The sequence below is a fragment of the Carcharodon carcharias genome, chromosome 6, assembly GCF_017639515.1.
Source record: "Carcharodon carcharias isolate sCarCar2 chromosome 6, sCarCar2.pri, whole genome shotgun sequence".
In the NCBI taxonomy this organism is placed as follows: Eukaryota; Metazoa; Chordata; class Chondrichthyes; order Lamniformes; family Lamnidae; genus Carcharodon; species Carcharodon carcharias.
This window is the reverse complement of record NC_054472.1, coordinates 182,400,054-182,424,711: the sequence shown is the minus strand read 5'-3', so window position 1 is coordinate 182,424,711 and position 24,658 is coordinate 182,400,054. Positions and strand designations below refer to the sequence as shown.

The following is a 24,658-nucleotide window of genomic DNA, read 5'->3' as shown; positions in this document are numbered from 1 at the left end:
GCCACAGAATTCCCAGCCTCTGACCTTCCCTTGTAGAAACAAGCTGTCACTTATTTTGCAAACAGAATATGTACCCACATTGTGCCTGTTTTGGTTAAACAAAATAAATGACAGCCTTTTGCTGGTTCATTCCCCGAGGAAATGTCTTGACCAATTAGAGTCAAGCTGTGTGGTCTAAATTTCAAATAATGCCAGGATGTTAACTGTCAGTCACCATCAACAGGTGCATTCTCCATGGCAACACCTCTACCAATCAGAGTCCACCAATCAGTACTATTCTCATTCAGTATAAATTTGTTATTTCCCCTGATATTGGTATTTTCTTGCGAATTGTCCTGATAAGTGCAAGACGAAAAGCTTGGACAAAAATTCTCTTTAATTCAGCAATACTCAAGTAGGGGATTCAACAATAGTAATGCCATTGAATAACAAAGGATTATGGTTAGATTCTCTCTTGAAGATGACATTGCCTGGCATTTGAGTGACGTGAATGTTACTTGCCACCTATCAGTCCAAAATCGAATGTTGTCCAGGTCATGCTGCAGGCTGGCACAGACTGCTTCAGAATGCTGTGCTATCATCAGCGAAATTCCCCACTTCGGATCTTATAATGGAGGGAAGGACATTGATGAAGCAGCTGAAGATGGTTGGACGTTACCCTGAGGAACTAAAGAACCGAGGCATCTGCCTGGCAATGTGGAAAATTGCCCAAGTGTGTCCTGCACACACAGAACAGGACAAATCCAACCCAGTCAATTATTACCCCATCAGTCTACCCTTGATCATCAGTAAAGTGATTGAAGGGGTCATCAAAAGTGCTGTCGGGCAGCACTTGCTTAACACAGGCCTGCTCACACAATCAATTTGGGGTCTGCCAGGGCCACTCAGCTCCTGACTTCAATACATCCTTGGTTCAAAAATGGACAAAAGAGCTGCACTGCAGAGGTGAGGTGAGAGTGACTGCCCTTGACATCAAGGTGGCGTTTGACTAAGTGTGGCATCAAGGACCCCTAGCATAACTGGAGTCAGTGGGAACGGGGAAATCTCTCCACTGGTTGAAGTCATACCTAAGTTTTTGGAGGTCAATCATCTCAGTTCTAGGACATCACTGCAGGAATTCCTCAGGGTAGTGTCCTCAGACCAACCATCTTCAGCTGCTTCAACAATGACCGTCTCTCCATCATAAGATCAGAAGTGGGGATGTTTGTTGCAGAATATTCAGCACCATTCATGACTCCTCAGATACTGAAGCAGTTCATGTCCAAATGCAGCAAGTGTGGACATTATTCAGGCTTGGACTGGCAAGTGGCAAATAAAATGTGCCAGACAATGACCATCTCCAACAAAAGAGAATCTAACCATTGCCCCTTTATGTTCAGCAGCATTACCATCACTAAATCCCCCACTATCAACATCCTGGGGATTACCATCGACCAGAAACTGAACTGGACTAGCCATATAAATACTGTGGCTACAAGAGCAGGCCAGAGGCTAGGAATCCTGCGGTGAGTAACTCATCCCCTGATTCCCCAAAGTCTGTCCATCATCTACAAAGCACAAGTCAGGAGTGTGATGGAATACTCTCCACTTGCCTGGATGAGTGCAGCTCCAACAACGCTCAAGAAGCTTGACACCATCCAGAACAAAGCAGCCCGCTTGATTGGCACCCCATCCACAAACATTCATTCTGCTTGATAGCGCTGTTGATGACCCCTTCCATTACTTCACAGATGATCAAGAGTAGACCGATGGGGTGGCAATTGGCCAGGTTGGATTTGTCCTGCTTTTTCTGTACAAGACATATTTGGGCCCTCAGTGTCTCATGTCTGACCAGCCTTTAGTTGCTAGATCTATTCAAAATCTATCCCACTTAGCATGGTGCCACACAACATGATGGAGGAATCTTCATTGCGAAGACAGGACTTCGTCTCTATAAGAACTGTGCGGTGGCCACTCCTCCTGATGTTGTCATGGACAAGAAGCATTTGCAGCAGCCACATTGGTGAGGATTATATCAAGTCTTGTTGGTTCCCTCACCAGCTGCCACAGACCCAGTCTAGCAGCTGCGTCCTTGAGGACTTGGCCAGGTTGGTCAGTTATATAGAACGTGGAACATAGAAACTAGGAGCAGGAGTAGGCCATTCGGCCCTTCAAGCCTGCTCTGCCTTTCATTATGTTCGTAGCTGATCATCCAACTCAATAGCCTGCTCCCACTTTCTCCCCATATCCTTTGATTGCTTTCGCCCCAAGAGCTATTTCTAACTCCTTGAGAACGTACAATGTTTTGGCCTCAACTACTTTCTGTGGTAATGAATTCCACAGGCTCACCACTCTCTGGGTGAAGAAATTTCTCCTCATCTCAGTCCTAAATTGTCTACCCCATATCTTCAGACTGTGACCCCTGGTTCTGGACTCCCCCCACCATCGGGAACATCCTTCCTTATCTACCCTGTCTAGTCCAGCTAGAATTTTTTAGGTTTCTATGAGATCCCCTCTCGTTTTGTGAAGCAAGTAATCCAGGCTGACTCTGTCCGGTTCTGCCACTGTTTTCACGTGCTCAGCTATTCAATGTTTTATAATGGACTGAATTTTCCCCACTACTGACATCAGGCTGACTGGTTCATAATTCCCTGTTTTCTCTCTACCTCCCTTTTTAAATAGTGGGGTTACATTTGCTACCCTCCAATCTGTAGGAACATAGATTGAAGACAGAACTAAAGTATGTATTTAGCTGGTCAGCCATTTTTTTGTTCCCCATTATAAATTCCCCTGTTTCTCACTGTAAGGGACAGTTGTGGTGTTACCTAGCCAATCTTGGTGATGGACATTGAAGACCCTCACCCAGAGTACATTCTGTACCCTTGCCACACTCGGTGCTTCCTCCAAGTGGTATTCAACATGGAAGAGTGCTGTCTCATCACCTGGTATATGGTAATCAGCAGGAGCTTTCTTTGCTCATGTTTATCAGATGCCATGAGGCTTCATGGGGTGCTGATTTAATGCTGAGGACTCCCAGGGCAACTCCGTCTGACTGTATGCCACTGGCACAGAGGCAGCAAAGCTAAGCAGTGTGTTTATTTTTCCTAAAGGTTACTGACAATATTGGCAGCATGCAAGATTTTTATATTATGGGAAAGGTAAAGTTCCAAAGGCATATGGAACAATGAAATTTACATAATAAAGAGGGAGAAACATGTATCAAGGAGAAGGAAAGGCTATGTTGGGGGCCCATGTAAGATCTAATAGGAGTGTCTGAAATAGCCTTCGGGAAGCCTCCAGCTACTTGTGCATAAGTCTGCAGTGTCTAGTAACTAAAGTTGGAGACAAGCTTTTGGGTATTTCACTGTCAAGCGGGTAATGTGATAACGTGCTGGCTTTTTTTAAAATTTAAAATCTATTTTGGACTGTTGCCTTAAAGGGGGTGTGTAATAGGGAGTCAGGTTAATTAGGAATTTTAGAATTTGTTATAGTCGTAATTGTTGTCTTATGATGTGCTTGAAATCTTTTCTTTTGGTCATAATTATTTTAATTTAATTTTTAAAATCTCTAAAGGTCTTAGTGGGCTCATTGCTTTTGACTTCAGTGTACGCATTTTCTTGTAATAAATGCAAATTTCAAAACCGTTGTGATAGCGTGGCCAAGTTTCTCTTGTGGATTTGGTCCGCCTTGCACACACCACCTGCCACACCTACACAAAATTGGGGGCTCATCCGGGATATTCGCCATTCCTTGATTGGTTTGGAGTTGGCGAATCTTAAGGCACATGAAAGCACATGAAGCACATTGAACGCAGGAGTTGGTGTGAGGGATTTAAGGTGGTGAGACTGCAAAAATGGCTTTATCCATGGCTAAAACCTTTCTGGAAGTAGAAGATATAATTCTGATTGGGTTACAAAAAATACCTAAGGGTAAGTGAACAAAATTGGCAGATAAGTTGCAGTTGAAATTACCTGTAGGGGGCAAAGAAAGCAGACATAGTTGAAGTGATAACGCAGCATTTGAAATTGGAAGGGATACCTGAAGCAATTGAGTAACAGCTGGAGGTAGTAAGACTTCAGTTACAAATGAAGAAACTAGAACATGAGCAAGTAATGGAAATGAAAAAACTGGAATTGAAAAGATTAGATGCAAAGAAAAAGGAAAGAGAAAGGGCATTTGAAAGGGAGCACGCAGAAAGACAGGAGAGAGAAAGAAAACAGGAAAGGGAATTGGAACTGGAGAAATTAGAAAGGAAGGAACGAGAAAAGGAGAGAGAGAGAGAAAAAAAGGAGAATACCAGCTTAGAAAACTGGAGGTAAGAAAGAGATCTCAGATGCTGAAGAAGGTTCTGATGTGGAAACAACCACTTCCAGTCTAAAGCCCCGTGGGGATGTGTTTAAATTTGTGCCATTTCTTTCAAAGCTTGAAGAAAGGGATGTTGAGGCATTCTTTATTTCATTTGAGAAGATAGCTAAGCATATGAATTGGCCACAGGAAATTTGGACATTACAATTACAGTCTAGTTGGTGGTTAGAGCTGATGAGGTTTATGTTTCACTGTTAGAAGAAGTATCAGTGATTATAACACAGTAAAAAAAGCTATTTTGAGTGCTTACGAGTTGGTTCCTGAGGTGTACAGTCAGAAATTTAGGAATATAAGGAAGCAGTTGAAAGTGAACAGAATCGCCAGATAAATTGCAGTTGAGATTACCTGTAGGGGGCAAAGAAAGCAGATGGTGGTGACGGTCTGGAATGCGCTGCCTGGGAGGGTGGTGGAGGTGGGTTGCCTCACATCCTTTAAAAAGTACCTGGTTAAGCACTTAGCATGTCATAACATTCAAGGCTATGGGCCAAGTGCTGGTAAATGGAATTAGTAGGTAGGTCAGGTGTTTCTCACAAGTCGGTGCATAATCGATGGGCCAAAGGACCTCTTCTGCACTGTGAGATTCTGTGAATTGGTCAAAATTATATTGAGTTTGAGAATGTAAAACAAAGTAATTTTGACAGGTGGATACGGGCATTAAAGGTAGAGAAAACATATGCAGCTCTTAGAAAAATAATTCTTTTGGAAGAATTTAAAGATTCAATTCCTTCTGTAGTGAGAACTCGTGGTGGAACAGAGGCTTGAAATGGCAAGACAAGCAACACAGATAGCTGATTATAATGAGTTAGTTCATGGATCTAAACCATTTCTTTCGTCACTCTTTTAAGTTTGAGAAGGAAAAGAAGTTGGAAGGCGAAAGGAAGGTAGGTCGTCAGGAAAGAGGAGAGGCTGGAAATTCTCAATGTTTTTTCTCAGACCAAAAAGGAAGGTGCTGAGGGTAGAAGTGATGCTCGAAAACCTGAGCTGTTTTCATTATAATAAGGTGGGGCATGCAAAGTCAATATGTTGGACATTACAGGGAAAACCTGTTGCAGTGGAACACAGAAACGTTCTGGAAATAAGAGTACTGTGGGTTCTGAGGTCAAGGCACAGGAAAAGCCTGTGATTCGTGTACAGGTAAAGCAGGAAGAATCAGTGATCGGTAAAGAAGTGGGAATGTGTTTACCATTTACCCAAGGGAGTTCTGAAGAGCAGGTTGCAGAAATGGTTAAAGATTTTGTATGTGAAGGGAAAGTCTTTGCATGTGTACAGGGTGGAGCAGGTAAAGATCTTAAAATTTTAAGAGAAACAGGCTAGTCAATCTCACAGGACAGTGATATTTGTTGTTCAGAGGGAGTATTGCAGGAAAAAGTGATGTGGAGTTCATGGTGATGCTAAACCTATTCCATTGTGGAAGGTAAATTTAAAGATTAAGTGGAAAATAGATGAGGTGATTGTTGAGATAGTGGAACAATTGCCAATTGCAGAGGTTCAATTTGTTTTAGATAATGATATAGCTGGGTGACAGATGTGAGTGATGCCTACAGTAGTTGAGCAGCCTGTGGAGTTGCATTCAATAGAGGTGTAGTAGAAAGAGCATCTTGGAATTTTTCCAGATTGTGTAGTAACAAGACCACAAACTCTCAGATTAAAACAGGAAGAGGAGGAATTTAAAAGGCAGGGAAAAGGCGTTGAAGTTCAATCAACTGATGCTATCTTTGATAAGATTGTTTAGGGAGAGAGAATGGAGGAGAGTGAAGCTGAAGTGTTGGTAGAGTTACAACAAAAGGATCTATGAATAAAGCAGTTTTATCAGACAGTTTACTCAGAAACAGAGGCAGCATGTATTCCAGAATGTTATTACCTTAAAGCTAATCTGTTATGAGGAAGTGGAGCCCATATCATGTTTCAGCAGATGAAAAATGGATTGAAGTTCATCAGATAGTTAAACGATCTGGATATAGTAATGAGATATTGAGAGTGGCTCATGAAATTCCAGTAGGGGGACATTTAGGAATTAGGAAGACCCAGGCAAAAATACAAAAACATTTCTATTGGCTTGGATTGTAGTCAAATTCTGTAGAACATGTTACACAAGTCAGGTGACAGAAACCTGAAGCAGTATTTAAACCGGCACCTTTAATTCCAATTCAAGCATTTGAGGAACCTTTTATTAGGGTTAATTGATTGTGTAGGGCCCCTCCCTAAGACTAGGAGCAGAATTTTATGGCCTCGATGTGACGGGGGTGGAGCTGTAAAATGCGGCGAGCCATTCAGAAGCCCATTGACTTCGGCAGAGCCGTAAAATCCCACCAGCGTAAAATTTTGTACAAAAAGTGGAAATCAGTACTTGCTGACCATAATGGATGTGTCTACAAGGTTTCTGGAAGCGACACCTTTGCAAAATATTATAGCAAAGAGAATTGTGGAAAAATTGACTAAATTTTTTACAAGATACGGTTTGCCAAAAGAAATACAGTCGGATCAGGGTTCAAATTTCATGTCATAGCTGTTTGAGGAAGTAATGAACAGTTTGGGAATAAAGCAGTTTAAGTCAACAGCTTACCTTCCTGAATCACAAGGTGCTTTAGAAAGATGGCATCAAGCTTTAAAAACCATGATGAGGGCTTATAGTTACGACTATCCACAGGATTGGGATAGGGGAATTCCATTCTTGTTATTTGCCATTAGGGATGCTCCTAATGCATTGACCGGATGTAGTCTTTTTGAATTAGTCTATGGTCATGAGGTAAAGGGTAAACTTAAATTGATTCATGAGAAATTGGTGGGTCAAAATTCAGAACCACTCTCCTGGATTATGTGACAAACTTCAGATAAAGTTTGAATGGAGCATGTGAGTTAGCTAGGGAACATTTAAAGATATCACAGCAAGTGGTGAATACAAAGGCAGATAGGAGAGCCACAACTCGTAGTTTTGTTATTGGGGGAAAAGTGTTAGTTTTGTTACCAGTACTGGGTGAATCATTGAATGCAAGGTTTAATGGGCCATACAGGCTGGAAAAGAAACTGAGTGGAGTAAATTACTTAAATACTCCAGATAGAAGCAGAGTTTGTCATGTAAATATGCTTAAAAAGTACTTTGACAGGGAGGAGGACCAAAAGGAGATATTAATGGTGGTAGATAAGGAGAAAGAGGTGGGTTGAGGTTTCCAAAAGCAAATAAAAATGAAATAAAAACTTTTATTTTTTCATTAATGTGTCCCTGCTCATGTGACAGAGTCACATGGGGACGTTTCATAATATTTATAAAATCTTTAATTAAAAAAAAAATCAGTTCATCTCCCTGAGGCAGCACACGCACATGCACATATGCGAAGGCTGCACTCGCCCCGCTTGCCGTCCTCCCTCCACCTGCACAGGCAGCACTGAGTGCTGCCGCTTGTGTTTCATGCTGGGCGGGCTTTAATTAGCCCACCAGTGTGCAATTGCCTTCTGGGCCTGATCGTGGTCGGCTTCCTTACCACCCTGCCAAGCCCGCATGCCAAAGGCAAAATTCTGCCCTTAGAGTCAGGTTAATTAAGATTTTTAGGGTTTGTTATAGTATAGGGGGAGGCAGTGGCGTAGTAGTATTATCCCTGGACTAATACCTCAGATACCCAGGGTAACTCTTTGGGGACCTGGTTGCGAATCCCACCATGGCAGATGGTGAAATTTGAATTCAATGAAAAATCTGGAATTAAAAGTCTAGTGATGACCATGAAACCATTGCTGATTGTTGTAAAAACCCATCTGGTTCACTAATGTCCTTGAGGGAAGGAAATCTACTGTCCTTACCTGGTCTGGCCTACACTTGACTTCAGACCCACATTAATGTGGTTGACTCTTAAATGCCCTCTGAAATGGCATTGCAAGCCATTCAGTTCTCAAGGGCAATTAGGGATGGGCAATAAATGCTGGCCCAGCTGGTGACGCCCACACCTCATGAATGAATAAAAAAAAAATTAAGTAATTGTGGTCTTAAGTACGCATTTCAAATCTTTTCTTTTGTTAATAAATATTTTAATATAACTTTTAAAATCCCTAAAAGTCTAAGTGGACTCATTATTTCTGAGTTCAGTGCACACATCTCGTAGAACCAATATAAATCGCAGAACAGTTGTGATAGTGTGACCAAGTTTCCCTTGTGGATTTGGTCCACCTGGCACACATCATCTGCCATATCGTAACGCTATGTCAGGCTTTTGCTTGCCGAGTCTGTGAGACAGCTCTCCTAATTTTGGGACAAGCCCCCAGATGTTAATAAAGAGGACTTGCAGGGTCACAGGGCTGAGTTTGATGTTGTCGTTTCTGGTACCTAGGTCAATGCCAGGTGGTCTGTCCAGTTTCATTCCTTTTTAGAATTTGATGCAACTGAGTGGCTTGCAGAGGGTAGTTAAGAATCAATCACATTGTGGCTCTGGAGTAACATGTTGGCCTGACCAGGTAAGCCCAGTAATGACCCCTAAAGGGCATTAGTGAATCAGATGGGTTGTTAACGACAATTGAGAATGGTTCCATTGTCATCATTAGACTTTTAATTCCATACTTTTATTGAATTCAAATTCCACCATCTGCCACGGTGGGATTCGAACCACAGAGCATTACCCTGGGCTCCTGGATTACTCGTCTAGTGACATTACCACCACACCACCGCCTCCCCCATAATTCCTGGCCCAGAATTGAGCCCAAAGTCAGGCCAATTAGCTCTGCAAAGAAAATTTCTACAAAGTCAAGCCGATTTAACTCATCTGTTCTCAGCACAGTTGCTGACTGACTATTAAATGTTCCAGTGTATCTTGTTTTTATTGGAAGCTTCCTTCAATGTGACAGCAGCCATTGTTGCAGTTCAGAATAGGATAAGTCTTTCTGATCTTCTGAAATTAGTCCCGGATCCTAATTACCAGCCTGGAGTTGTCATCCAGTGCAGCTCAATCCAGTACTAACCAAGATTTTAGTGGTGGGCCACAGCATTTTGTTTCAGAATCTATCTGCAGAATGACGAGGTCTGAGGTATTGAGATACCATTGGTTAGAAGCAGGGATCCACACACATCTCTGTCTATGTTTGAGGGTCTAGGTGACCAATTTGTTTGGCTGTGGATGAACCATCCAGCCATAAATTGTTTTATAACCTATCAAAGTGGGTCGCATTCTTGCATACTTTGGAATAGTTTTTGGTACTGGCATCACCACAACAGGAAAGGAAAATTTTGTTGCCCGTAAATTACCGCGCTCATCCCAATGAGAGGATACTTTGGAAATAAGGATGTGACTTTCCAGCTCTTTAGATAACTTTACTAAACCAGTTTCGCTTGTTTCAGGAGTGTGGACTTAAGTGCAATCTGTGGGCATTTGTGCCTCTTGGGTGAGTACTTGTTCACTGTGGTATCTTTCAACTGCTATGGCATGACACGTGAAAACTCTGGACAATGTGGGTGGAAAGTGGAAATTATTCCCTCCTTATGGCTTGGGAATGTGCGTGTTTCAGAGGTCCAGCAACTTCATGCATCAATCTGATATCGCTTCACTAGTACGATCTTCTGTCACAGCCGACAAACGGGATCTAGTTCCCAGTCCAGGCATTGTCTCATTAAAAAGCCTATTTTTCTTAAAGTTTCCAAGATCTGGAATTCAGCTGTGTAGTTAACAGTTCATTTTTCTGTAATTAATAACAGTTCTTCGTTTGTGTGGCTTCTACATGAGACCTTGTTTTGGATTCCTTCCTTGTATCTTTTCTCCTGTTAGCTGCAGCCGTTTTCTTCATTCTTTAATTGCTCAGTACGTGGATTTAACTTTGATAATTTTATTAGTTTAGCAGAATATTGTACATTTTTAAACCTGTTCTTTACTATAAAGTTTCTGGTAGTTTTTCAGATCTTTTCTTAAAGCCACTCCTTCCTCCATTCAAATCTCTGACCTTGGAACATGGCCCTATCTTCAACAGAAAATATTGCATTTGATGAGAAGTATCGGGCATTATTATCCTGATTTTAAGTTTCTGTCCTTGTTTCTCTGCCAACTCCATAAATCCCTTGTGGTGGCTGAATTTAATTACTGCACATCTGCCATCAGGCCTTGTCAGCACATGGCTGTCACTGTTAGTGTTTGCACTGTCTTCATGTATTGCACAATTTAAACTGCTTGGCATGTTTCAGACTTTGAAGAAGGCTGCTGGTGAATGTTTGTTACAAAATATTAATCCTGAAAGAAAGGAAATCATTGCTTGGTGCGCCACATTATACAAGTATGTTTACAATTCACTTTACACTCACAGTGCCATGCTGTGCATGCATTCTGGACATGGTAGACCAAAGTATGGGACATGATAGCTAGTTTCTTTTCATATGTGTCAAGTAAAATAGGTTCTACATTCATTTAGGATTTGCTGTGACTTAAATGCATACCCTGGCGATTATCTGAGACCATCACAGCTGGGATAAAGGCCATTTTTTTGGATGACATGTTAAACTAAAGCCCAGTCTGTCTCCACAGATGGTTACTAAATAAAGTCCACTGCATTATTTCCAAGAAGAGCAGAGGAGAATTCATTGGTATCCTGGCTAATATTTATTCCTCAACCAATATTGCTGAAACAGGTTATCTGTTGATTATTACTGCTTGTGGAACATTGCTGTGTGCAAATTGCTGCTGTGCTTCCTACCTAACAATAGTAGCTACAGTTTATATAGTAATTAATTGGCTTTAATGGACTTTGGGATGCCCTGAGGTCATGAAAGGCACTATATAAAGGCAAGAATTCTTCTATTTTAAGGATTCAGGACATCGGGACAGACTTGATCTGAAGCTTAAGTATGATTTACGCTTCATGAAAAAGATGCTGGCTGAGGAGTTGTGAAACAGTTGTTACGATCTCTGTAGAAACCTGTTTTTTTTTTTAAATACAAGAAACACAAAATCCCAGTTATTTACTAAAAGAGTGAAGCTGCAAGGCTCTTTGGTCTAAACCAGAAAAAACTTTTACTGTACGAGAGTCAACAAAGCAAGCACTGAGCACTATCTATCCTATACTCTAACACTCAGAACTAACATGAGTTAGGCATGAATTAACAGGCAAATTTTTGTTGAATATAAATTATAAATTGCATATTAAATGGCAGACACAGCTAAGTCAGATCTTAGGAATTGGCTCAACAGCCCACTCAGATTATAGTGATCACACTCAGTCACAATGTTCTTGAAACATTGTCTTCCTCATGAGGAATTTTAGCTCCTCCGTCTAGGAGCCATTCTGATCCCCAATCTATAGCAGTGCATAACCAACCCAAGTTCCATGGCTTATACTATTAGGATTAATATTAAAATGCTTTACTACTTTTAAAACTTTGTCCACAGTCCTAGTTATAAGATTGGCCAGGACACTGGTCCCAACCTGGTAGCCTGGTTCAAGTGTAGCCCATCCCAACAGAATAGCTCACTCTTCCCTGAGTGCTGATGCTAGTGCTCCATGAATCAAAACCCCTTCTTTGAGCCTTGCGTTTAATTCTCTAATCTTTTTAACCCTATGCCTATTGGCGTGTCGCTCAGGTAACAATTCTTTGAAGTTCTGCGTTTTAACTTGGACCTGAATTCCTGAAATTTTCTTAGGCAGAACCAGGAATGATGTTCTGCAATGTCGTTGGTTCCCACATGGACCATGACAACTGGCTGCTCCCGCTCCCTCCAAGCTCCTCTCCAGTCGTGAGGAGATGTCTTTAACCTTGGCACAGGGCAAGCAATCCAACCTTTGGAGCTCCTTTTCGTGGCTTCAGAAAACAATATCTATCCCCCGACTGAAGGTCAAGGGGTTGACAACCCCCCCACAGTATCCTATCACTACGGCTTTCCTCTTCGCTCCTCACACTTGAATGGCATCCTTCTCTGTAGTACCATGGCTGCTCCCCATATCTACCTTGCAGTCCTTCTCCTCATCCACACAGGTAGCAAGCACCTCGCACCTGTTGAATAAAGTTAGGGGCTGAGGCTCCTCCATCGCTACCTGCTGGATACACTTACCTGCTTTACTTGCAGTCGAACCATCCTGTTCCTGACTAGTGACTAACTCTAAAGATATCCCTAGCACAAGGGGTGTGACTGCCTGCTGGAAGAAAGTGTCCCGGTTACTTTGCTTTGCCCCTGCACCGCCCCCCCCCACACACACACACACACACACACAAACACACGACCCCTCTGATGCGCTACATTGTCTGCAGCTCCACCTCCAACTCAATAATTCTGAGCCAAAGCGCTTCAAGCTGCTGATACTGCAGATGTGTTTGCCCTGTATTGCACTGGTGTTCAGGAACTGCCACATTCCCCAGTTGCAACACATCACCTGTCCTGCCATCTTTATTATGTGTTAATTAATGTATTACTTTTTAAAATTAATTAATTTGAACGAATAAACCCTACTTCTATCAATAACTTTTACTACTGCTACTACAAAAACCTTACTATTAAAACCTTACAGTTACCAATAAATTGTACAATTAAAAAGGGAAGTGCTGTATCTTAGATATAGAGCTCTCAGCCTCAGCTCGGTGGTATTCTCACCTGTGTCAGTAGATTGTGGGTTCAAGCCCCACTGTTGGACCTGAGCTGAAAATCCTGGCATTACTTCCCTAACATCACTGTAGGGGGGTATCTAACCGCACGAAACACAGCGATTCATGAAGGTGACTCATCATCACTTTCTCAGTTAGGGATGGGTAACAATTTATGACCTTGCCAGTGGCGCCCACATCCCATGAATGGGTAAAGAAAAGGTCATGGCTTACATTCCAGTGCAGCATTGCAAGTGTTATCTTTTAGATGAGATGTTAAACCAAGATTTTTTTCTGTCCTCTCGGGTGGATGCGAGATGCAAGTGGATCCCATAGCACTATTTACAGAAGAGCAGAGGAGTTCTCCCTAATGTCCTGGCCAATCCCTCAACACAACCATTTGTTATTTTGGAGGAATTTGCTGTGTGTAAATTGTGTGTCAGGTTTCTATTAACAACATTGCGCATTGTCCAAAAGCAATTAATGCCACTGTGAGGCAGATTAAAAAATCTTTTGTTTGAGAAAGTTGCAACGTAAAATTAAATAAAATTATGAGGGACATAGATAGGGTAGACAAGAAGGAACTTTTCCCTTTGGTGGAGGGATCAATGACCAAGGGCATAGGTTTAAGCTAAGGGGCAAGAGGTTTAGAGGGGATGTGAGGAAGAATTTTTTCAACCAGAAGGTGGTGGGAATCTGGAACTCACTGCTTGAAAGGGTGGTAGAGGCAGATACCCTCAACATTTAAGTAGTATTTGGATGTGCACTAGCGATGCCATGGCATACAAGGCTATGGGCCTAGTGCTGGAAAATGGGATTAGAATAGTTAGGTACTTGTTTGACCAGTGCAGACTTGATGGGCCTTTTTCTGTGCTGTAGACCTCCATGACTATATGTTCAAGATCCTTTTTCTTTAAATTCCTAACAGTTGTTGTGAGATTAACGTAGCCAGTAACTTGTTTATCGTTTGTTCAGTCCTAGAGTCATTGTGGCACAGGAGGTGACCATTCAGTCCATTGATCCCATGCCAGCTCTCTGCAGAGTGATCCAATCAGCCCCATTCCCCTGCTCTATCCCTCTAGTCCTGAAAGTTTATTTGCCTCAAGTGTCCACCCAATTTCCCTTTGAAACCATTCACTATGTGGCACCCAGAATTGTTCAAGGCACTCCAAATGTGGTCTAACTAGGGTTTTGTATTTTAAATGTCTGGTTTTAATGTACAACTTGCTAAATGATCAGTTGGGCTGAGGTGGTATGGTATGCACTACATTGCCTGTACGAAACATAGTGTCCCAAGAAATGGGCTATTGAAATGCACTGCAAATGTTGTAGTCCATTCAGATTAATCGATTCTCATGATCATTACATATCATAATTTTTGCTTCAAGGTGAGACTGCAGCTTGTAAAGTTTTTTTTCTTGGGACCTGAAAATGCACATGGAGGAAACAGTCCACATTGTGGTTCTTAGATTATTCAGAACATGACGGTCAAACACAACAGGTTAAGAAACCTGACACAAAAACAAAAATTGCTGGAAAAACTCAGCAGGTCTGACAGCATCTGTGGAGAGAAAGAGTTAACGTTTCGAATCCGTATGACCTCCTTAGAACTAAAGAGAAGGAAAAAATGTGGTGAAGTATATACTGTTTAAGGGGCGTGGGACAGGTGAAGCTGGATAGAAGGCCAGCGATAGGTGGAGGCGAAGGAGAGATTGTGAAAGCTGTCATAAACTAAAGGTCAAAGGGGTGTTGATGGTGGTGATACTGGCTAAAGGAGGTGCTAATGGTGACGTTAAGATTAAAAAGCAGGGTGAGCAAGTGACAGATGGCCCTAGCGGGGTGGGGTGGGGGGAGGGAATGGGATGGTGTGGGAGAAAAGATCCAAATAGGCTAAAAGGTGGGGATAAAATAATGGAAATAAAATTTAAAAATAATAAAACTAGAAATAGGTAGGAAAAATATGTATAAAAATTTAAAAAAAAATAAGTATTTGAAAAAAGGGATCAAAAAGGAGTGAGGATGGAGGAGAGAGTTCATGATCTGAAGTTGTTGAACTCAATCTTAAATCCGGAAGGCTGTAAAGTACCTAATCGGAAGTTGAGGCGCTGTTAGGTTAAGAAATCTAGCCACACCTAGTTGGTCACACTAAACCATTTGGTGCCAAGGAAGCTCCAGGAGTGCCAATGATTCGACAAGTTTAGTTGATGCTGAGATGAATTCAGCACATGAGGCATCTTTTATACTCCAAGGTACTGATGGGCATTGATAGATGATAAAATAACGCCTAGGCATTCTATTCTCTGTAAATCAAGAGCAGATTGGACCTAATCTTTCAAAGGGGGGTTGCTATTGGTCCAGTAACATGGAATTAGTACAGCTTGAACTGCAATGCTGTAACAAGTCTGTGCCGATCAGGATCAGCTATACTCCTTTGAGGATTATTAAACAAAGTGTACCCCTACCTGCTGGTTCTGATGTCGATACAGCATTCGATAAAAGCATGAAGCAATGTGGTTGACTCTTAAATGCTCTCTGAACAATGGCAATTAGGGATGGGCAATAAATGCTGGCCTAGCCAGTGACACCTTAATCCCATGAATGAATTAAAGAAAGGGAAATATCCGAAAAAAGTAAAAACATACTGTGAATAAAAAATTTTAAAAGAAAAAATATATGACTAAAAAGTGCAATTTTGCGGTACCCCCCTCCTCCCCGCTCCCCTGTACCCCCCTCTAACTACAGTTTCACTACAGTTCTTCCCTGATAACACTGCCTAAGTCGTAAATTGACAGCACCCTGCACATAGCTCCCAGGCTGGTGTGGACCCCCTCCATATCAGGCCTGCTGCAAATGTACCCATGTGGGACATCTCTCTCTCTCTTTCTCTCTCTCTTTTTCTCTCTCTCTATTTTTCTCTCTCTCTCTTTCTCCCTTTCTCTCGCTCCTCATGTCCCCCCCCCCATCTCACTCTCTCCTCCCGTCCCTCTCTGTACCCTGCCCATTCTCTCTCTGCCTCCGCCCCCTCTGTCTCTCTGCCCCGCCCCCTCTGTCTCTCTGCCCCGCCCCCTCTGTCTCTCTGCCCCGCTCCCTCTGTCTCTCTGCCCCGCCCCCTCTGTCTCTCTGCCCCGCCCCCTCTGTCTCTCTGCCCCGCCCCCTCTGTCTCTCTGCCCCGCCCCCTCTGTCTCTCTGCCCCGCCCCCTCTGTCTCTCTGCCCCGCCCCCTCTGTCTCTCTGCCCCGCCCCCTCTGTCTCTCTGCCCCGCCCCCTCTGTCTCTCTGCCCCGCCCCCTCCGTCTCTCTGCCCCGCCCCCGTCTCTCTGCCCCGCCGCCCCGTCTCTCTCTGCCCCGCCCCCTCCGTCTCTCTCTGCCCCGCCCCCTCTCCCTGACCCCGCCCCCTCCCTCTCCCTGACCCCGCCCCCTCCCTCTCTCTGCCCCGCCCCCTCCCTCTCTCTGCCCCGCTCCTCCCTCTCTCTGCCCCGCCCCCTCCCTCTCTGCCCCCGCAGCCTCCCTCTCCCTGCCCGCTCCCTCTCCCTGCCCCGCGCGCTCCCTCTTTCTCTGCCCCTGCCCCCTCCCTCTTTCTTTGCCCCCGCCCCCTCCCTCTTTCTCTGCCCCCGCCCCCTCCCTCTTTCTCTGCCCCCGCCCCCTCCCTCTTTCTCTGCCCCCGCCCCCTCCCTCTTTTTCTGCCCCGCCCCTCCCTCTTTCTCTGCCCCGCCCCTCCCTCTTTCTCTGCCCTGCCACCTCTCTCTGCCCTGCCCCCTCTCTTTGCCCTGCCCCCTCTCTCTGCCCCGCCCCCTCTTCCCCGCCCCCCCTCTGCCCCGCCCCCTCTTCCCCGCCCCCCTCTGCCCCGCGCCCCCATCTGCCCCGCGCCCCCATCTGCCCCGCGCCCCCTCTGCCCCGCGCCCCCTCTGCCCCGCGCCCCCTCTGCCCCGCGCCCCCTCTGCCCCGCGCCCCCTCTGCCCCGCGCCCCCTCTGCCCCGCGCCCCCTCTGCCCCGCGCCCCCTCTGCCCCGCGCCCCCTCTGCCCCGCCCCCCCCTCTGCCCCGCCCCCCCCTCTGCCCCGCCCCCCCTCTGCCCCGCCCCCCCCTCTGCCCCGCCCCCCCTCTGCCCCGCCCCCCTCTGCCCCGCCCCCCTCTGCCCCGCCCCCTCTGCCCCGCCCCCTCTGCCCCCCCCCCTCTGCCCCCCCCCCCTCTGCCCCCCCCCCTGCCCCGCCCCCCCTGCCCCACCCTCCCTGCCCCGCCCCTGCCCTCTCCCTGCCCCGCCCCCTCCCTCTCCCTGCCCGCCCCCTCCGTCTTTCTCTTGCCCCCGCCCCCCCTTTCTCTTGCCACCGCCCCCTCCCTCTTTCTCTTGCCCCCGCCCCCGCCCCCTCTCTCTGCCACCGCCCCCGCCCCCTCTCTCTGCCCTGCCCCCTCTCTCTGCCCTGCCCCTCTCTGCCCCACCCCTCCCTCTCCCTGCCCCGCCCCCTCCCTCTTTCTCTTGCCCCCGTCCCCGCCCCCTCTCTCTGCCCTGCCCCCTCTGCCCCGCCCCTCTCTCTCTGCCCCACCCCCTCTGCCCCTCCCTCTCTGTCCCCACCCCCTCCCTCTCTGTCCCCGCTCCCTCCCTCTCTGCCCCCGCCCCCATACTTTCACCCTCCTGCCCCCTCCCCATCTCTCTCTGCCCCGTCCCCATACTTTTGCCCTTCTGCGCCCTCCCCATCTCTCTCGCCCCCCCCCCCCCTCCCTCTTACTCCCCTCTCTCTTGCCCCCCCCTCCCTCTCTCTCTCATTCACCCCCCCCCTCTCTCGGCCCTCCCAAGTTGATCTCTCTCTCTCTATCTTTCTGTCTCTCTGTGCAAAGTTGAATATTCAAACATCAAAGATCTTTTATTGAATTAAGTCAAGGAATGATGCTTTCAAAAGAGCCAGCAGCACTACCGTAAGATTTTTGCAAGATGCAACACTTTAGGGATGATTGGAACTACGCATTTTAGTTGACATAAATGGGAAATGAAGCTGGTACATATTCATCTATAGCTTCTGTTGTCCATGCTCACTTAAGCAATTACTAAGTTAAAAAATTTGCTTTGCATTCCCTTGCAGAACACATTTCAGCATGTTGTCATCCACCAGCCAGGACTTCAATTAAAGTGATTCCTCATCTTGGTTCCAAATTAAAGCAATCACTCAATTTTGATGCTTTATAAACTCATATGTTCATCGTTAAGGTTTACAGCCACATGTGCTCTAAAATTCTCTTGGAGGATGGCCCGTCTCATCTTTATTACCTCTGTACGGGAATCAGTGAACTGTTAACTCTTAGTTACAAATTCTGCTAGCGGAAAGTTTTCAGTGATAGAGTTACCATGAGTTCAGTTCCTAAGGTCTTTCCGTTGGGAGTTTCTGATTTCCTTATTAGTGCAATGGGAAGAAACTATTTTTGCTATAGATATAAAAATCTTGCTGCACAACAGAACTTTTTGGCATTGTATACTTATTAGTGACTATGGAGGAGAAAAAAAGCACTTGGCGAGTATGATATTTCACTCCTGCATTTTGCAGATGATGGCGTTTACTACGCACTGGGAATGCATAATGGAGTTCGTTTTTCCAGCTATGATACGGTTGAACAATTTTAAATAGGTTTCTTCCCAGTAGGCTGTAATGCAGGTGCTGACTGTGTCAATTGTTGACACAACTCAAATCTTTCTGCTTAATAGAGAGTGCAGTGTAGAACACCAGTTTGCTGGCCTTTACAAATTAGATCCAGAAATAAAAATAACAGGAGGTTAAATGTTAGCTTACTGTTTTTTTTGCTTGGGAGGGAGGCGGGTCAGGAAAAGAACTAATGGGAGCGAAATTCATTTCAAAGCCTCGTGAGAAGATAGTTAAAGTATTAAATATGGTATCTAGATTGTGTAAATATTTGTGCTTGAGCTACAAACAAGATTAATACAGGGTTTCAATGGAGGTTTTTTAAGCAAGCTCAATTTGTGAAAGTTGCTTATTTTTTAGTCGAGCACATTGACACTGCTTAAACACTGAATCTTCCTGCAAGAATCAAGTGCAAACAAATTTGACCGTACTCTCGGTGAGAAAAAGCAAAATTATAAATGTTGGTGCCAATAAAAAGTTGGAAGTGAAATGGGAAGTAAATCAAAGATAGTTTGCTAAATTTAGAAAAAAATAAAAAATTAAAATGCTTGAACTTTCACATTTTCCCTCCTTTTTTTGTTATTGTTCCATTTCTTCTATTCTTTCCTGTTTCACTTTTTTCTTGGTTTTCGTTAAGTATTTTATGTTGTGTTGTCGTTTTTAATGAATATAAGAACACTCGATGTAGGATCAGGAGTCGGCCATCAGGCCCTTCGAAGCCTGTTCTGCCATATAATGTGATCACGGATGATGATCAGTTTCAATTTCACTTTTCCCTTATCCCTTCATTCTGTTAGGATCTTAAAAAAAATAAAACTCAGCTTTGAATATGCTCTATGGCTGAGCATCCACAACTCTCTGGGGTAGAGAATTCCAAAGATTCACAGCCCTTTGAGTGAAAAAATTTCTCCTCATCTTCGAAATAGTTGACCCCTTACTCTGAGAATGTGCTCCCTAGTTCTGGAGTCTTCTGCCAAGGGAAACAGCTTCTTTGCATATATACTGTCAAATCCTCTCAGAATCTTATGTTTCAGTGAGATCACCTCTCATTCTTCTGAAGTCCTGTGAGTATAGGCCCATTCTACTCAATCTCTTCTCATAGGAAACCCTCTCATCCCAGGAATAAACTCAATGAACTTCTGTTGTACGCCCTCTAAGGCAAATATATTTTCTTAGGTAAGAGGACCAAAACTGCATGCAGTATTCAGTTGTGGTCTCCCAAAAGCGCTGCACAATTTCAGCAACAATTCCTTGCTTTTGACCTTCAATTCCCTTGCAATGAAGACCAACATAGCATTTGTCTTCCTAAATGCGTGGTGTATCTGCAAGTTAGGTTTGTGTGCAGAGCCATACCCACATTCCCCTGAACCCACTTATATTAAAAATAGGTCTCCACAGATGCTGTCAGAACTGCTGAGGTTTTCCAGTATTTTTTGTTTTTGTTTCAGATTTCCAGCATCCACAGTATTTTGCTTTTATCTTAGTGTTTAATTCACTGCCACTTCTCTTCCAGGAATGCCTAGTTCCAAGTACTGCTCTCCTCTCTGACAGGATTTCCGCTTGTATCTTTTGCTCTGTTCACCTTCATTACTTTCCATTTCCCCCCTGGTGTTTGACAAGGTGTTGACTAAAATTTGCTTTCACAGCCATATTTCCTTCCTCAATGACTGTCTCCATCTCCAACTTACCCCACGTGGATTCCAACTCTGCACAGATGCTGTCAGACCTGCTGAGTTTTTCCAGCAATTTTTGTTTTTTGTTTCAGATTTCCAGCATCCGCAGTATTTTGCTTTTATGTTAAAAATAGCTCTGTGACGTAGTGTATATTTGAAACCTCTTCCAGTTTAACTAGTGGTTGCTAGCGTAATTTCTACCTGCAATGAACTATTTTACAATTTCTTTTTATTGTTTTGATCAGGCTGAGATGGTGGGGAGGATCAGCTCTAGAAAACTTTTTTTGTAAAGGTGGTGATGCTGCTCTGGAACCCACTTTATTCAGTGCTTCTGTTGACCATTCTTGTTCTGAGCCGACGTATGAATTTGATTTGAAGTTGCCACAATAGATTCCTCTCTGTAACAAAGACTTGATGTACAGATTTGAGTGGCATTAATTATGTCTTTCTCTTTTAATCTGCTGTAGGTTATGTACAAAGCTTGATTAGGCGTGTTGTGAACAATGTAAACATTGTAGTGAACAATCTCATCTTGAAGTATGTGGAGGATGACATTGTTCTCTCGGTCAACATTACAACTGCAGAATGCTACACAGTGGATGAGTTTTGGGATCGAGCTTTCATGGATATCTTAGGTGAGTGAAATTGATCTTTCTACCATTTCTGTTTTTTGCAAGTGTGGGACTGCAGCATGTATACAAAAATCATTTAATAAAGCAGGGTAGTTGAGAATGAAATCCCAACCAGAAAATTGTGACATAATGTTTTGCGTTGAAATGCACTCAAAAATGATTAACAATCATTTGACATCAAATCTTCTCATTTGGAATCAGTTTTTCATGCAATCAGCAGTGTTTTACCATCTTGGGCATGGTGCGTGTTTGAATGCATCAAGTACGTGCTTGAGCGCATCAAATATGCTCTGAACCTGCATTGAAAACATAAGGAAATTACTGAAGTAATGTCTGAATTTATTATGTTTTTTTCATTTAGCCCGAAGAACCTTTTCCACTATACATGCTTGAAAGCACCACCAGAATCTCCATAAGTTCTTAATTCATTTAATTAATTAATTAATTGCCACCCTGGGAAGAAAACATGTTGGATACGAGACGTGTCACGGCATCCCTGGTACTCCACCCTCCCCCCACACCCCACCACCACCCCCCAAAACCTCGCCGCAGCATTCTCTGGCGGTTACCTTGCCCTCACTTCCCAGTCTTGGGCCTATACCACCACCCGCCTCCCAGCCTTGACCCTATGCCACTGCCCTACCCCCAGTCTCGGGCCTACACCACCCCCTCTAACCGCTGACCTTCTGGCTCCCGCTGCTGACTTTCTGGCTTTTGCCACCCAACTCTGGGCCCGGTGGACACCCCCCCCACCCCTTCCCATGACGATTCTCTCCACACAACCCCTCCCTCCTTCCCCTGACAACTTATTTGGTGGCATAGGAACACCACCACCTTCAAGTTCCCTTCCAAGCCACCATCCTGACTTGGAACTATACCGCCATTCCTTCACTGTCGCTGGATCACAATCCTGGAATTCCTTTCCAAACAGCACTGTGGGTGTACCTATACCATATAGACTGCAGTTGTTCAAGAAGGTGGCTCACCATCATCTTCTCAAGGGCAATTAGGGATGAGCAATAAAAATGCTGGACCAGCCAGCGTTGCGCATGTCCTGTGAAAATTTTTTTAAAAAACAGAAAGCGGGAGGAAAGATGGTCTTTGGTTAAAGAGAAGCATCCTATGGCAATCAAAGGAATCAGGAAGGTTTGTCTTGGCATGCCCAGGAGGGGAAAGACCCACTGGAATAGGCCTTACTACTTGTAGTTGGTTTGGGATTTTTCAGAAAATGAGTGAAGTGCTTTTTTGACGATCACTTGACCTTATGACTTGGTCAAACAGGGAGAAATGTACCCATTGGAAGCTGGGAGTGATGTTGGACAGGTTTCTGTAAAAACTGCAATTCTTTGGCGACTGGGCAGTGAAGTATAATTGTGGCGTTTGATTTTCAGTTGTGTTTAAAGTTCAAGGGAAGATATCTTTTCTGTAGTTTAAAGTATTAGTTGCCTACTGAATAGTGTTTAATCAATGCTGCTTTTATTTCATTTGTTACAGTAAAAGTTTTAAAACTTTAAATCTTGTGTGACCCTTTTAGTTGGTCACTGGGAATTCAGATCTCTTGTTAAAAGTTATCGATTTAAAAAAACCCCTCCTAATGCGCTTTGCAGGAGTGTTATCAGACCCAATTTGACACCAAGAAGATATTGGAAGGTGAGACCCATAGCTTGCTCAAAGAATTAGGTTTTAAGGAGCACCTCAAAGGAGGAGGGAGAAGCGCTGCGGTTTAGGGAGGGAATTCGAGAGTTTGGCACTGAAGGCACTGTTGCCAATGGTGGCACTGTTAAAATCAGTGATGCGCCAGAGGGCAGAATTGGATGAGCACAGAGATCTTGGAGGGTTGTTGGGTTGGAGTAGGTTACAGAGATGGGGAGGGGCGGGCCATCAAAAATTGAGGCATTGCCAGGCAAGACAATTTAATTCTGTGATTGTAGGGTTTCAGGATAAACACTCTTGGTGTGAGTTGGAATAAAGACAGTAGAGTTTTGGGTGAGATCAAGTTTATGTAGGATGGGAGGCCTGCCAGAAGAGCATTAGATTAGTCAAGTTGGAGGTAAGAAAGGCAGCTGGAGCAGCTGAGCTGAGGCAGGGGCAGATGTTACGGAAGTGCAAGTAGTAGGTCTTCGTGGTGGAATGGATATGTGGATGAAGCTCACCTTGAGGGCAGATAAAATGCCAAGGTTGGGAACAGTCTGCTTTAGCTTCAGAAAGTTACTAGAGAGCGGGAAGGGAGTTGTGGTGAGGGCCAAAGTCAATGGCTTCAGTCTTCCCAATATTTAGTTGGAAGAAATTTCTGCTCATTCAGTACTGGATGTCGGACATGCAGCCTGACAATTTAGAGATAGTGGTGGATCGAGAGAGGTGGTGGTGAGCCAGAGCAGAGTGTCATCAGCGTACATGTGGAACCTAACATTGTGTATTTGAGAGATGTTGCAGAGGAGCAACATGTAGATGAGAATTAGGAAGGGGTCAAGGATATATCCTTGAGGGACTTGAGAGATAACAGAGCAAGAGTGGGAAGAGAAGCCATTGCAGGTGATCTCTGGCTAAGACTGAATAGATAAGATTGAAACCAGGCGAGGGCAGCCCAACTCAGCTGGTTGATAGGGGAGAGCTGTTGGAGGAGGATGGTGTAGTCAAACAATCAAAGACTGCAAACAGATAAGGAGGGATAGTTTACTATGGTCACAGTCACCTTGGATGTAATTTGTGATTTTATGGGCCATTTCAGCAAAGTGGTGGGGTGGAAACCTAATTGGAGGGATTCAGGCATGGAGTTGTGGGAAAGATGGGCATGGATTTGGGTGATGAGAATGTGTACAAGTACCATGGAGTAGAAAGGGAGATTAGAGATCAGGCGGTAGTTTACAAGGACAGAAGAGTACAAGGAGGGGTTTTTTGAGGAAGGGCTGATAACAGATTTGAAGGGGAAGGGAAAGCAGGACCTGAGAACAGGGAACTGTTAACCATATCAGCTAACATGGAGGCCTGGAAGGATAGTTGGGTGTTCAGCAGTTTGCTGGGAATAGAATCAAGGGAGTAGCTGGTAGGCCTCTTGGACAGGATGAACCAACTTGCTAAATCAGTTTATTTGACCATTTATTGCATTGCCTTTTGAGCTCCTGCTGCATGTGCATTGGCTGCCACATTATACTCCATTACAATTGTGACTAATTCAAAATTAAGTAATGGGCTGTGAAGCGCTTTGGGATGTCCTGAAGTCATGAAAAATGGCATATAAATGCAGGTATTTTTTCCTTTATTAAAAACTTGACCACGATCCATTGTATTGTCAGAATAGCTTAAATTTAAATTGAAGTATTAAAAATTTGGTTCACACCACTTGCAGCTATACCACGGGTTTGATATCAAAGTGGTATAGTAGGCATTGCATCGTAAACTTAGGAAATAGGAGCAGGTATAGGCCATTCGGTCCCTCAAGCTTGCCCCGCCATTCAATAAAATCAAGGCTGACCTGCCCCAGGCCTCAACTCCTCTTTCATTCCAGCTCCTCATAGCCCTCAACTCCCCGATATTTCAAACATCTATTTACCTCCTCTTTAAATACTTTCAGTGATCTAGCCTCCACAACTCTCTGGGGTAGAGAATTCCAGACATTCATATCCTGTGAGAGAAGAAATTCCTTTGCATCTCAGTTTTAAATGAGAGTGTTCCCTTATTCTGTAACTATGTCCCCTAGTTTGAGATTTCCCCTAGTGGAAACATCTTCTCAACATCTACCCTGTAAAGCCCCCTCAGAATCTTGTATGTTTCAGTAAGATCACCCTTCATTCAGGTGGTCTGACAGCCAACACTGAAACCTAAACTGACGCCAGTTTGGCTGCTGTTACTG

General features: G+C 44.3%; 1 protein-coding gene across 11 annotated transcripts in view; it reads left to right on the top strand.

The window, feature by feature from the left end:
* Nucleotides 1–24,658, top strand: part of LOC121278899 (vacuolar protein sorting-associated protein 13B-like) — a 1,102,197-nt gene that overhangs the window by 74,158 nt on the left and 1,003,381 nt on the right. For all 11 annotated transcript variants that reach the window (XR_005943292.1, XM_041189400.1, XM_041189399.1 and 8 more), the window contains exon 5: nt 20,644–20,811. Coding sequence is in view for 10 of the 11 variants with exons in the window: in XM_041189400.1 (XP_041045334.1) it covers nt 20,644–20,811 (168 nt within the window). In the remaining variant the exon portion in view is untranslated. The remainder of the gene's footprint in view (nt 1–20,643; nt 20,812–24,658) is intronic.